This window comes from Mus pahari, chromosome 4, assembly GCF_900095145.1.
Source record: "Mus pahari chromosome 4, PAHARI_EIJ_v1.1, whole genome shotgun sequence".
NCBI classification, from domain to species: Eukaryota; Metazoa; Chordata; class Mammalia; order Rodentia; family Muridae; genus Mus; species Mus pahari.
Genome location: NC_034593.1, coordinates 78,550,889 through 78,565,128, shown reverse-complemented (window position 1 = coordinate 78,565,128; position 14,240 = coordinate 78,550,889). Strand labels below are relative to the sequence as shown.

Genomic DNA, 14,240 nt, shown 5'->3' with positions numbered 1-14,240 from the left:
TTTTTTTGTTTTTGTTTTTTGAGACAGGGTTTCTCTGTTTAGCCCTGGCTGTCCTGGAACTCACTCTGTAGACCAGGCTGGCCTCGAACTCAGAAATTCACCTGCCTCTGCCTCCCGAGTGCTGGGATTAAAGGCGTGTGCCACCACGCCGGCTTTATTTTTATATTCTTATTATTTCATATGTGTGGATCTTTTCCTGAGTGTGTACCTGTGCATCATGTGTGTGCCTGGTGCCTCCTGTGGCCAGAAGAGGGCGTCAGATCCCTTGGGACTAGAGTTACAGCTGTGAGTTGCTATGTGTGTGCTGGGAATTGAACCCAATTCTCTAGAAAACAGTCAGCACTCTTAACCTCTCTGGCCCTGTTTTTATTTTATTTACTTATTTATTTTTAAATTTTTTGAGGAAGCTTCCCCTTTGAAGCCCAAGGCAGACTCACACTCATGGCAATCCTCCTGTTTCAGCATTTCAAGTGGTGGTCCACATCTGTGGCCTCTCCAGAATTTTAAAATGTTATTGTTATGTTGAGGGACTGTAGGTTGAGTTTCAGTGTGGAGGTCAGAGGACGACTTTTGGGGCTCCATGTTCTCCTTCCACTGTGAGTCTGGTGACCGAATTCAGTTGCCAGGATGTGGTTTTTACCTACCAAGCATCTCACCAGCCCTGAAAATTTAAACAAAGTTCATGCATGGGTGCAGAGGAAGGAGGAACTGCGAAATCAGATGACTCTATTTTAGAGAGATTCTCATGGTGCTGGAGAGGTGGCTCAGGCGTTAAGAGCGCTTGCGCTTCCAAAGGACCCAGGTTTCATTCTCAGCACCCAAGTTACAGCTCGCCGGGTCTGTAACTTCCATTCCATGGTATCTGGTGCCCTCTTCTGGCCGTTTTAGGCACTACAGACATGGCACACAGACATACACCACTATAAATCTAAAAGCTACACTCATACATCTAAAATAATAAAATAAAAATAGCTAGAGACGTTCCATAGTCCCTCCTTGCTAGGAGTCCCTTCCCAGGGACAGAAGCATTTTCCTGTGATTTCTACCTCTCTAGCAGCAGCCCCAGCTGCTCCCCTGTGCAGCATCACACAAGATCTTTTTATAATCCTGGAGTTTGGAGTACTGAGGGTGCCCCATTCCAGCCTTCTCCTATCCTCTTCCTGGATGTCAGTTTCTGCTCTGAGCCAATCTCCTACCCAGGCCTTTTTCCGGTGGTTTGTGCCAGCCTGTCCTGCATCCCACATCCCCAGCTGTTGACATTTCCATGCCATTGCCCAAGGGATGAATAAAGGGCCCCTGTTACCCAACAATAGGGGAGAAGACAGAGACAATGGGAAATTGTGTTTCTAATAGGGTGTGGACAGAAAAGAAAAGGACAGACAGACAGAAAGGGTCAGGGTCCTGAAGCAGCCGGACATCCTGAAAATCTGATCCCCATCTTGACAGCCTCTTCTGAAAGGCCATATATAGCCTGGCACAGAGGGCACAGGTGAGGACTTTGGTGGGGGGGGAAGGCAAGTCTATTGTTTGGATGGGGTCCATATGGAAATACAGAGCTGGATTCACACTTAGGGTTCGTCCCCGCCCCTCCTGGCCCAGCACCCTTGTACTTACAGTTGGTCTGTCCCACCCCGGTCTAAGGACAGAAGTAGCAAGGCCCGCTCTCCACACTTTTTTAGGTAATTGCCGGGATTGCTTTACTCTGCCCCCCCCCCCCACCATCCCAACTGGAGTCTTGCCCTGGCCCCAGGACATCATGTGGCACAGATGCAGTCACGGCTGGCTTAGTGTGCTGCATGAACATAGGCCTCAGTACCCTGGCTTCTTTGAGCACAGGAAGCAAGTCTCTCTAGAACAGTGCTGAAGGAGCCACAGCCCTGAGGCTTTAGGGTGCTTGAACCCCCAGGATCCCTAATGCACCCCCACTGCAACTTCTTCCTTCCGCAGGACAGAAAACTGCTGAGCACAGCTCGCTTTGACTCTGAGGAGAGATCGTCTTGCAGGTAGGCAATGGGCTACTGGCTACTATGTTCTTTCTGGAAGGGGTGTGGAAATGTTACATGTGTGCTTCTCTTGAAATACAGAACTCTAGATCAGTGACTAAGAGCTCAGGCTGGGCCAATCTGGATTCAGGCCCCAGCCAAACCTCCTTCCATAGCTCTGTGACTGCACCTGGGTGTTTATTGATGCCTCCCTGGATAGCCAGAGGAGTCAGAACAGCACACAGCAAAGAGCCTAAGTCAGACTGGACTTTAAGCATGTCCGTGGTAGCTTATCCTGGATTGCTCAGTCCATTTTTTTAAATTGCATTTTTATTTATTTTGTGTTTATGTGTGGTGCGCTTGTGCCATGCTTGTGTGAATGGAGTCAGAGGACAAGGTGTGGGAGTCGGCTCCCTCCTTTAAGCGTATGAGACCTGGGAGATGAACTCAGGTCATCAGGCTTGGTGGGGGCCATCTTTACACACGGAGCTGTCTCGTCAGCTCCTAAACATAAAGATCACTCTTATTTATCAGGTTGTCCCATATGGACTCCTGTCCCACATGCTTTATTTTTAATTGAGAAAGGGTTTCTCTGTGTAGTCCTGGCTGTCCTAGAACTCTCTATATAAACCAGGCTGGCCGCAAACTCACAGAGATTCACTTGCCTTTGCCTCTTGAGCTCTGGGATTAAAGACATATACTACTATGGCATTTTTATTTTTATTATTGGAATTTTTAAAAATTATGCGTGTGTATGTGTGTTAGTGTGGGTTTGTGCCCATGAAAGCAGGTGCCCTCAGAGTCCAGAAGAGGGTGCCAGATTCTCCGGAACTGGGACCAACTTAGCATGGGTGCTGGGAACCAAACACTGGTGTCTTCGGCCCCTATTGGAAAGGTGAGGGTGTTTTGTTTTGTTTTGCTTGGGGGTTTTTGTGGGGTGGATTTTATTTGTTTGGTTTTTGTCTTGTCTTGTTGTGTTTGGTTGGTGTTTTGAGATAGGGCTTGTCTGTGTGGCACTGGGATTCTCTTTGTAGACAGGCTGCCTGCCTGGCTCCCATTCCCAAGTACTGGGGTTAAAGGCATGTGCCGCCACCAGCTGGCAGGAAAGTTCTTAATGTAACTAACCTGTTTCTTTAGCTACAAACTGGTCTTTAGGGCCCAGGACATTAGATACCCTTCAAGGCCTTTCTTTACCAGTGTCTTCTTCCTTTAATTGCTTAGTGTTAATTGACAGCAAAGCACGGGTTGGCCTTACTCTGTGCTCTATGGCAAGTGTTACACCTCAGGCACTGTTTTAAGTGTTTTACAAACACAGTTCATTCAGCTAACTTTTGCTGAACTTGCAGGATGCTACAATTATTACTTTACTAACCAAGACACTGAGGCTGAGGCTAAGCTACTCCTTTAAGGTTGTGCACTTAGAATACAGGAGAGCACTGGGCAGTGGTGGCGCACGCCTTTAATCCCAGCACTCAGGAGGCAGAGGCAGGTGGATTTCTGAGTTCGAGGCCAGCCTGGTCTACAAAGTGAGTTCCAGGATGGTCAGGGCTACACAGAGAAACCCTGTTTCAAAAAAAAAAAAATACAGAAGAGCCCAGTCTATAAAATAAATAAAAACAAGGGGTCATCAGTCCACCATTTTTTTTTAAAAGTTCAAGGTAATAAGAATAGAAACTACCGGGCTGGTGAGATGGCTCAGTGGGTAAGAGCACCCGACTGCTCTTCCAAAGGTTCTGAGTTCAAATCCCAGCAACCACATGGTGGCTCATAACCATCTGTAACAAGACCTGACGCCTCTTCTGGAGTGTCTGAAGACAGCTATGTGTGTAATTACATATAATAAATAAAGCTTTAAAAAAAAAAAAAAAAAAAAAAAAAAGAATAGAAACTACCAAAAAACAGGGTAAGGCAGAGAGGAGACTTCAGAGCCCAGACAGACAGCTGCAACTTACACTGTTCTTATAACCTGATGGTGTTATGTATTGTAATTCTGGAAAACCTAGTGACAGGGGTAGTAATAAGGGTCTGAGGAAAAAGTTCCCCGTTTGCTCCAGGAGACTTCATATGCCACAGCGAGGCAGACTGGAGAGTGAGGGAAGGTCTTCCGGAGGTCAGGCCCAATTTGATGCTCTCAAGTCCAGGATACAGAGTGTGGGGGGGGGGGTCAGTTAGGGGAGACATCATTGACTGCAGGGGAGGGGAGGCTGGATCCTGGCGCCTTTGAGGTGAAGAAGCTTCCACATTATCTTATGGGGGGGGGAGAGAGAGAGAGAGAGAGAGAGAGAGAGAGAGAGAGAGAGAGAGAGAGAGAGTGTTCCAAACAGGACAAATCGTATTTAACTTGGCCTCTGGGGTAGAAAGTGATGCTGGCAAGTGAATAGAGATTCAAATCCCAATGGAAGGCCTGGGGAGTAGCTGGGTTGGGAAGTAGCTGAGTTGAGGGACCCAGAAAGGAGATGCTAGGTCAGGTCTTACTGGCTGAGATGGCCTGTCATCAGCCCCCTGGCTTACAGCTGACAAATGCCTCCATACACCCAACAGGAAGCCGACCCTCATCTCTGCCCCCGACCCCTGTCCTTCCCTTCAGTCCTAGGGAGCGCCCATCACCTGTGCCCTGCAGACAGTGCTTGCTGACACCACCATGCCAAGCCGGACCCCTATCCCTGCGTTCTGCTGCTTCCTTCTCCCCTGGGCCTTCACCAGCTTTCACAAAGCCCTGGGGAACCCTGGTAAGACTGTAGCCCAGACCCCAACCAAGACACGGGTAAGGGACCAAGGGATGGAGGAATAAAAAGGGCAGCTGTTGAAAGTCCCTAGGGAGTGAGAATCAGTGGGGAGAGGTAAGGCTGAGCCCGGGGAGAGCCTCTGGGGACTAGGTCTGAATGGGCACTTGGGGCAGGGAAGATCAGAAGCCTGCCACTGTGGCCCCTCTGCTCAGCCCCCCATCCGGGTCCCCACTATCTCCTGCCCCCCATCCACGAGGTCATTCACTCTCGTCGTGGGGCCACGGCCACACTGCCCTGCGTCCTGGGCACCTCGCCTCCCAGCTACAAAGTACGCTGGAGCAAAGTGGAACCCGGTGAGCTGCGGGAAACGCTAATCCTCATCACCAACGGACTGCACGCCCGGGACTATGGGCTCCTGGGAGGGCGCGCCAGCTTGAGGAAGGGGCATCGGCTGGACGCCTCCCTGATCATCAAGAACGTGCGTCTGGAGGATGAGGGTCGGTACCGCTGCGAGCTCATCAATGGCATCGAGGACGAGAGCGTGGCACTGACCCTGCGCCTGGAGGGTGAGCTTTCCTGCGTGGGCACTGATGTTCCCTAGCTGTATGGGGCACCTCACCTCTGCCGGCCTCCCCTGCCCGCGCTCCCCGCCGCACCCAGCTGCCCTGCCCAAGCTCTCCGCTCCCCAGGTGTGGTGTTTCCCTACCAACCCAGCCGGGGCCGCTACCAGTTCAATTACTTCGAGGCGAAGCGGGCGTGTGAGGAGCAGGACGGACGCCTGGCCACTTACGGCCAACTCTACCAGGGTGAGCGGCGGATCCCCGGCTGGAGGCCCCCTAGCTGCACATCGACCCCGGCGAGCTTGCGGGAGGTAGAGTCTGGCTTGTGCCGGTGACTCCCGTCCTCCTCACCCCCTCCTCCGCCAGCGTGGACCGAGGGGCTGGACTGGTGCAACGCCGGCTGGTTGCTCGAGGGCTCCGTGCGCTACCCTGTGCTCACCGCGCGGGCTCCGTGCGGCGGCCACGGGCGGCCAGGCATCCGCAGCTACGGACCCCGCGACCGCAGCCGCGACCGCTACGACGCCTTCTGCTTCACCTCAGCCCTGGCAGGTGAGCCAACAGCGGGCAGGCGGCGCCCGGCCTGGGGACTCCGCCTGCAGGAAGGGCCGTGTCGGGTCAGAGCCAGGACGAAGGACTCCCGGGCCGGGGAGAAAGGACGTAGGAGGTGGCAGGAGCTGGACTTGAAGGCTGAGCAGGGGGGCTGGTCAGCTCCCAGAGTCGTGGACGGGGCCAGGAGGAAGAGATGGGCGGGGCCGGAGCCAGGGGCGGGGCCGGTGTCAGAAGCCAGGCGGAGAGAAGTGGGCGGGGTCTGATGTCAGGGCGAGCGCATCCTTGACAACTTTCCTCCGCACGATCTTGTGAGGGGTTCTCGAGCTGTCATTTCCGGAACTTCGCGGCCGGGTCCCCGTCCCACACCAGCTGCTTTGGGCGGCCGGTCACCCACTCACGTTTCCAGGCCAGGTGTTCTTCGTGCCCGGGCGGCTGACGCTGTCAGAAGCCCACGCGGCTTGCCGGAGGCGCGGAGCTGTAGTAGCCAAGGTTGGGCACCTCTACGCCGCCTGGAAGTTCTCCGGGCTGGATCAATGCGACGGAGGCTGGCTGGCGGACGGCAGCGTTCGCTTCCCCATCACGACGCCGCGGCCACGCTGCGGGGGTCTCCCTGACCCCGGGGTGCGCAGCTTCGGCTTCCCCCGACCCCAGCAGGCGTCCTATGGTACCTACTGCTATGCCGAGAAGTAGGAGTGCGACAGAGTGGCGGGTCCCCTCTGGACAGACGAAGGTCCAGCCCTCACACCTGCCTTCCCCAGGCCAGTGCGGTGCTTCGGGGGTTCCTGGGTAAAGGGGTGTCCTGGGCATTAACTGACCAATAAAATAACATGGCACCTTCTTTGTTCCATAAGAACAAACATATATTGCATCTATGGCTCAGCAATATACTGGGTTTGTGATTAGAGAGCACCCACAACACGAAGGACAGAGGAGAGGAAGGAGGAGAGGAAGTCTCAACAGGCCTGGCCATCTACGGGAGAACCCAGGCTGCCCTTTATGTCTAACCAGTCAGTCACCCAAAGGTTTCTTATTCAAAGTTTCCAGGAGCACTGCAAACTTCCAGAGCTGTCTGAGTCCTACAAAACAAATATTCAAACTAACCTCATTTCTAAATGTACTTAGCACTTGCAAGGTCTGTTTGATTTAGTTTATTAATTTTATTTATTTTGAGACAAGGCCTCTCAAGCTTTCCTTGACTGTCCTAGAACTTCCACTGTAGACTAGGCTGGCCTTGAATTCACACACATCAGCCTTCCTCTGCCTCCTAAGTTCTGGGATCACATCCGGCTAAAGTCTACAATGAAAGATGGTAAATTCCGTGTGGACTGAGAACTCAGCAGCTAAGCTACCTTGATGTTCTTTCGGAGGACGAGGACCCACAACCATCGGTAACGCCAGTTCCAGGGACTCCGACACCCTCTTCTGACCTCCACAGGCACCAGGCAGGCACACTGTGAGCTTGTATACTATAATAAATCCACTTGCGAGAGATACAGTCAACCATGCTGATAAAGACAGTTAAAGGCAAATGCGTCCTTTATTTTTGGCTGTGATCAAGGGTGGCTCTGAGTCTCTTGGTACCCTAAGCTCAGGGGTACCAAGATACAAACCACATCAGTGTCAGATGAGAGTCAGAGGAAACTTGCAACATTTGTTTTTGGCAGAACATAGTAGTTACTTCATGCATAACATAGCAATTATTTTTTACGTATACCTTCTAAACAATAATTATTTTGGTTAACGCATCTGGGCTATGCTCAGAGTCATGGAAGTCCCCGAAGTGTAGATTATGCGGGGAAGGGCAAGGGGCTGAGAAGTGTCTAAGCAGAGCAAAACGGAGTCAAGACAAGGCAGTCTTGACATTTCACTCATCCATTTATTTCAGTTACTTTTAAATCATTGGTTTTTATGAGGAGTAACAATCAGTTAATTAACAATCAGTTAATTAGGCAGGGCCTGATCATTAGACCTAGGAGGACAAGGACAAACAGACCCCTGGGCCTGTGAATAAGTTGTCGACCATGGATTCCAATGAAGCTATAGAAACAGGGACTTTTGGTCTTTTTTTATTTATTATTTCTAAGGACCAACTGTTATTTGGTGTATAGTCAGGCCTGAATTATTAAAGAAATCAGGTAAAAAAAAATTAAACCGATCATGTTTAGATACAGCAGAGCTAGTAAAATCTTGTCAGGGTCCAGTCCCAGGGAGCTGGACTAATGTTAGCATCCATCCAAAGGGAGAGAGTCCTTCACAGTCCCTGAAGAAATAAAACTGCCAGCTCCCGACCAAGGGGGTTTCAGTAGCCCTTAAACCGCTGAGATCTGTCCCTGTGTTGACATTCCAGCCCCTCCCCCCACTGCTTTCATCTAACTCCATCACCCTCTATCACCTGCATCCTGATAGCCAGGACAAGGCCTTCCTAAAGCTGGAAAAGCCTTGTCTAGATGAGCAACTGCAGGAAATAGACTGCAGAGTGGCAGGTGGCCCCTGCAACTATATTTAACGTCTCCATTTCCAACACTCCCTATATAAACTCCGAGTGTTCCCCTTCTTCAAAGACACCCCCTTTCCCTCAGGAGAATGTCTGTCCATTGCTGTTTGAAATAAACAGTCTCTTCTGGCAAGGTCAGACTGGCCTCTCTTTGCTTCTGTCTCCTTGTGGCACCTCAGGAATCTAACCACCCCTATCAGCAAATGGCCACTGTTGGATTTCTTAAGCCTTACTATGGGGTTCCAGGTTTCACAAACCAGGTTTCCTCTTCCTCGGGACCCAGCAATGGTGGGTCCAGGTGACACCTATAACTTAGTGCTAAACGAATGTCTGTAGTTGAGCCTGTTAGACTGACTGGCCCTGAGTCAGAGCCTCTGTCTTATAATATTTAAAGCTCTCTGAGGAACTTCTGACAGAATCAGGTAATTGCCTGTCAGCTAGGAGGAATAATTGAAAGCCAGAGAAGAGGGCATAGCCAATTGAACTAGCATGCAGGTCCCATGCCAGTCCGGTGGCTGGTACAGGCTTCCCCTGTTCACAGCATCCCCATATGTCCACTGGGAAGACACTGAGGGCAGAGTAATTGCGATTTGTCTTGATGTTGCTGGACACATTTAGGATGTAAATGCAGACTGCAAGTTCTGGGTAAGAGAGTTCATCCCCTGTCACACGAGACAAGAAGGTCATTTATTTTTCCCTACTTCCTGGAAATATAACTTCCCACGATGAAAATCTTTCTCCTGTAATGAGGCTAACATTCAATTTACCCCGATGGGGTCTGTGTCCCACCTGAGGAAAAGGGGACGCTTGAATTTGGGGAAATCCTGCCACACAAGTGTAGTGTAATTTAACCCATTTTATTCAAGCTTTCAGATTTTCATAACCAGCTTTTAAAATATACCAGACTTTGAATATTATTTTATGTTAATTAAACTTTAAGCTTACCTTAAAATGATTCAGGCTTTACTGACAACATATACAGAAGACCATTCAGTGGGAGATATACATGGGTCTCTCCCTCCAAGCTTGTCTCTGTAAATGAATTACATTTATACTTAGCCTGACAAACACCATTTGGGACACAATAACGACATTTGATCATTTATAAGATAATTATCTTTGGGGGAGGGGATGAGACAGGGTTTCTCCGTGTAGCCCAGGCTCTCTTGGAACTCACTCTGTAGACCAGGCTGATGGCAAACTAAGCAATCCCCCTGCTTCTGCACCACCACCACCCCCAGGTGCTGGGATTAAAGGCGTGCACCACCATGCCTGGTTTTATTGTCTTCTATGTCTTAATTACCTTTAACTGTTTACAACAAATTAGTAATTCTCATAAATTAGGATTTTATAATTCTATCTCTAAGATTTTTCAGCCTTAGAAATTACATCTTTTTTTTTTAAAAAATCAATCTAATTTAATATCAAAATAAACTTTAAAGCACGGATATATTCCATGGAGAAACTGAAAAACTTCATTTTTCTAATCCTTAAAAAAACTTTTTAAAACGATTTTATTTATTTACTTTATGTATATGATGAGTACACTGTAGCTGTCCTCAGACACACCAGAAGAGGGCATCAGATTCCATTACAGATGGTTGTGAGCCACCATGTGGTGGCCGGGAATTGAACTCAGGACCTCTGGAAGAGCAGTCAGTGCTCTTAACCACTGAGCCATCTCTCCAGCCCTTAAAGAAACTTTTTATTGATTCTTCGTGAGTTTCCCATCATGCACCCCAGTCCCGCTCATCTCCCTGTCCCCTCACATCCACTGTTTGCTGTTGGAGGAGGGTCTTGTGCTCTGCGTAATCACGTGCTGATTTCTGTGCCTCAAGATCTTGTTACAGTCTGGGCATGGGCATTGTCATAAAGATTGAAGACTCTCCTGTATCAATGTGGTGTAAAGGGTATTCCTCAGTTATCTCCCATTGGTTAATAAGAGACTGAACAGCCAGTGACTGGGAAGAGGAGATAAAGAGTGGACTTCTGGTCCCAGCCAGGGGTCCCAGAGAGAAGAGCCAGGGAGGAGTCTACCTCAGGCAGGTAAAGGTTCAGGAGAAGGGACATGAGACGGGTGGAGGAAGAAGAAGGGGGTCGGCATGAGGAGGAGTCTCCAAGGAAGTTCTCCATGAGGACCAACAGCTACAGTGGATGGAGCCAAGGAGAGACTAAATGCCAGGATCTCAGTGTATGTGGCTGGGAATAGCTAAGATAGCATAGAGGGTTGGGGATAGCTGCTCAGTTATTGTGCTTAAAGCTTGTTGAATAAATCATGGTCTCATCTCAATTATTTGGGAGTTAGCCAGGTTAAAAACAACAACTGCTACCTTTAAATTTCATCCTATACTTTGCCCTTTCAACCTTCCCTCCAAATAAAAGAGACACACAAACAAGCAACAATGTACAAAAAAAAAAAAAAAAAACCTCAAACAAAAAAGCATAGATAATATCTCAGTGTGCTGCACAGTACGTCCCTCTGTCCACACATGTTCACTTGTAAATGTTCCTTGCAATGAGCATTGATCTGGTTCAGGGTCACTGGCATCTGTGATACCATCTATATTGGATCCTCACTGGGACTCCTCCCAGTTACCCTGTTGTTGCCCTGTGTCATGGAGGTCCTGCAGCTTTGGAACAGCAGGACTGGCCCTTTCACACAACCCAACCATTTGCAGATGATGTAGGTTTGGGGGTGGGCCATCTCAGAGCGCTAGGTCTCTGCCTGGGTGGTAGCAAAGCTGGTCAGCCCATCAGCTCTCCCTTTTCCACACCACCAGAAGCTCTCAAGCACTGCTCTGGCTCAGTCACCCAATGCTGCCATCAGCAGGAGACAGGGTCAGCTCTGCTCTCATGCCCTCAGGGGCCAGCTCACCTGCACCCACTCCTCCAGAGTCAGCTTCACTGTGCTGCCCCGTCAAGGTGCACATCCCACTCTCCAAAGTGCTGCAACCTGTGAGGGGCTGTGACAGCTCACCTGCTCTCACATCCTTGGGACTGGTCACCTGAACCTTCAGCATCAGAGCCAGCTCCACTGTGCTGCCCAGGCAAAGTACAGGGCCCACTCTCCTGAGTGCTATAGCCAGTGAGGGGGCAGGGCCAGTTCTCCCAACTATGGAAGATGAGGAGGGGGAGGAGGAAGGCAGAACCCCATCACCCATGCTACCTCATAGTAGACTAGTGACCACACCAGCTCTCCCTCAGGGCTGGCCCACTCATGCCTCTTGACAAGGGTCAGCCTACTGTGCTGCCCAAGTAAGGTTCAGGGCCCACTCTCCCATGTGCTGCAACCAGTAAGAGGCAGTGGCAGCTCTCCTGGTCTCTTGACCCTGGGGCCACTTTCTTGACTGTGGGAGGTATGTGTGGGGGACCACCTCTGTACCCGTGCCACCCCACAGCACACAGGTGACAGTCAGCTCTCTCATGCTCAAGCCCTCAGGACCAGTTCGCCCACACCCCTGCCATTAGGGCCAGCTCCACTGTGCTGCCTGGGTAAGGCAGAGGGCCCATTCTGCCAGCAGTTGAGAGATGGGGCCAGTTGTCCAGGGCGTGGCATCTGGTGAGGGGTGAGGTCAGTTCTGCACACCCCTGGACATCGGTATCCCTCATGGTACTATGACCCATGGACATCAACACTGACCCCTCCCGCTGATAGCCATGGACCCAGACTTGGCTCAGGCTGGAAACCTCTCCATGGCCCCTGGTGGCAGGGCAGGCCACTCACAACAACGACAGAAGTTTAACTTAGCTACAGACTCAAAATGGCTCCTGATTGCAAATGTGATCCTGGTAGTTTCTCAGCAAGAGCATCCAGACTTGGTAGGGCAGGCCACAAGCATAAGGCAAAAGGGTCTCAAGAACAGATAGACTATCCTGCCTCAGAGGGAGAAGGCTTGGAGACCCAGTGGAAATGGCAGATATTGGTACCCAGGTGGCTACACTCTCCATTCTCCCTCTAGAGCCCTACAATGGAGAGACTCTCCCACACAGATAAACTTGCATGCATCCTTTGGCCACTCAGAGTAGTCCTGGACTCACAAGCCGGCAAGGCTCTAGGGATGCTGGGGTCTCTGTGGAGTTAAAGAATTGGGAAGGCTGCTCCTCCCCTGTCCATCTTGCAGTCCTGCCCTGTGGCTCCTGCTGCCACCACTTCCCCTGTGCCACAGGCTGACGGGTTCCATCTTGGACCTTATCATGCAGAGATTGGCTGGCGAGATATGGCTTGCCCTTTGGGACAAGGGGGATGGAAGTTGATCAAACTCAGGCTCTGGGCAAGACCATAGTGGGAGAAGAGCAACAGGGATGAGTTAGAATAGGACTCTGAAGGGCAGAGAAGCTGGGAGAAGCAGGGAAAGAGAAAATAGTTGTAAAGGAAAGACCAAGTCAGGGGAGGGGTAGCCAGGGGGTGCACAGACAAAGGTAGGCTGAAAGGTGAATCAGGTCATGGAGTTTACTGGGTCTGTGAATAGAATCCCAGGAAGCGGTTAGCATCATGCCTGCAACAGATGACAGGGCTACAGGTCTCTCCCTACAGTGTGAGGCATGTACTCCAGGTCAGTTTCTAACTGACACTCAGCAAAGGTGAGCTTAGAGCACAGTTGAGTTCTTCTTCCTCTGAGAACCAACAGCAAGGAGGAGATAAAGCAAGGCAAAGGTGCCAATAACAAAATATCCCATCAGGCAGAATTTGCCTAGCTTGCATCCGGTCACTCATGGAGTTGGCTGGCCGTTCATCCCAACTAAAATCCAAATATAGATCTGTCTATAGAGATAGAATAAATCGCTTCTCGGCCTTTTGGCTAAGATCAAGTGAAGAGATAGAATAAGGCTGGAAGGTGGTGGTGCCTTCAATCTCAGCACTCAGGAGGCAGGAGTATGTGAATATCTGAGTTCAAGGTCAGCCTGGTCTACAGAGCAAGTTCCAGGACAGCCAAAGATAGACAAAGAAACTTGGTTTCAAAAAAATGAGAGAGAGTGTGAAATGGAAACTTCTAGATCCTTAGAAAGTTCATTACAGTCAAATGATGTTTGGCTGGGGCACTCAGGTGAAGGGATGTCTCACTAAAGCAAACACGTGAAAGCCTGTTTTCCTGAAGCAGACACAGGTGAAGGGATGTTTGGAGATAGCAAACACGTGAGAGGACACTTGATGAAGGACTGTAAATATGACCCCACAGACAGTGGGAGAGGAGCACTGAGTTTGGTTTGCTCCACCTTGATATTCTTCGCTAAAGACACACATGTATTGACTCATCATGTATAGTGTTGTTGGGCTCAGCTTGTGANAATGCTGCCTCTGAGAGAAACTCACCCAAGCACTGCTCTCAAGGTTCCCATGGCAGCTTGCTGCTTCTGCAGCCTCACCTCAGGTCCGTTGGTGAGCCTGGCAGTTTCTTCAGGATTGAACTACAGCTGCCTGGTGTCTGCTTGCTGAGAGAACTGGACGTTAGCTGCTGGTTCATGCATGGTGTCTGCCTGCCTAGAGGACTGGTCTGCAGCTGCTGAACTGTATTTGGTGTTTGCTATGGGACTGAACTGATGTCAAAGCAGATCGAGCTCGCCCCAAAGAACTGTTGCTGAACAAATCCACTTTCCTCCTTTCCTAATAAGCTTTTTCTTTCACTAAGTCTGCTGGGCAGTGGGCTAGAGGAGAGGCCAAACCCTTATTAAAAGTAGGTTGTGCTGGGCGGTGGTGGCGCACGCGTCTAATCCCAGAACTTGGGAGGCAGAGGCAGGTGGATTTCTGAGCTCAAGGCCAGCCTGGTCTACAAAGTGAGTTCCAGGACAGCCAGGGCTATACAGAGAAACCCCTGTCTTGAACCCCCGGCCCCCAAAAACTAAAATAAAATAAAATAAAAGTAGGTTGCAAAAAAAATTCTGCAATTCTGAGGGGGTGTGTGTGGAATTAGAAGGAGTCAGGAAACCAGGT

General features: G+C 50.2%; 1 protein-coding gene across 3 annotated transcripts; it reads left to right on the top strand.

Annotated features, from left to right (window-relative positions):
* Positions 1 to 1,362: 1,362 nt before the first annotated feature.
* Positions 1,363 to 8,017, top strand: Hapln2 (hyaluronan and proteoglycan link protein 2). 3 transcript variants are annotated; one of them, XM_029537701.1, is made up of 8 exons: positions 1,391 to 1,489; positions 1,948 to 2,003; positions 2,773 to 2,877; positions 4,570 to 4,711; positions 4,921 to 5,274; positions 5,398 to 5,514; positions 5,635 to 5,817; positions 6,224 to 7,023. In XM_029537701.1, exons 4-8 carry the CDS (start codon positions 4,624 to 4,626, stop codon positions 6,505 to 6,507), a joined length of 1,026 nt encoding a protein of 341 aa, XP_029393561.1. In that variant the 5' UTR covers positions 1,391 to 1,489; positions 1,948 to 2,003; positions 2,773 to 2,877; positions 4,570 to 4,623; the 3' UTR covers positions 6,508 to 7,023. The 3 variants fall into 3 exon arrangements, with proteins under 3 accessions (XP_021052234.1, XP_029393561.1, XP_029393560.1); XM_021196575.2 differs by lacking the exon at positions 2,773 to 2,877 and having other exon boundaries at positions 1,363 to 1,489; positions 6,224 to 8,017; XM_029537700.1 differs by lacking the exons at positions 1,391 to 1,489; positions 2,773 to 2,877 and adding an exon at positions 1,641 to 1,679.
* Positions 8,018 to 14,240: the final 6,223 nt, after the last annotated feature.

Excerpts from the sequence above, each read along its gene's own strand:
- Hapln2 (XM_021196575.2), top strand. The coding sequence starts at position 4,624 with ATGCCAAGCCGGACCCCTATCCCTGCGTTCTGCTGCTTCCTTCTCCCC. Across the intron at positions 4,712-4,920 it reads CAAAGCCCTGGGGAACCCTG|CCCCCCATCCGGGTCCCCAC; the intron begins GTAAGACTGTAG and ends CCCTCTGCTCAG. Across the intron at positions 5,515-5,634 it reads TTACGGCCAACTCTACCAGG|CGTGGACCGAGGGGCTGGAC; the intron begins GTGAGCGGCGGA and ends CTCCTCCGCCAG.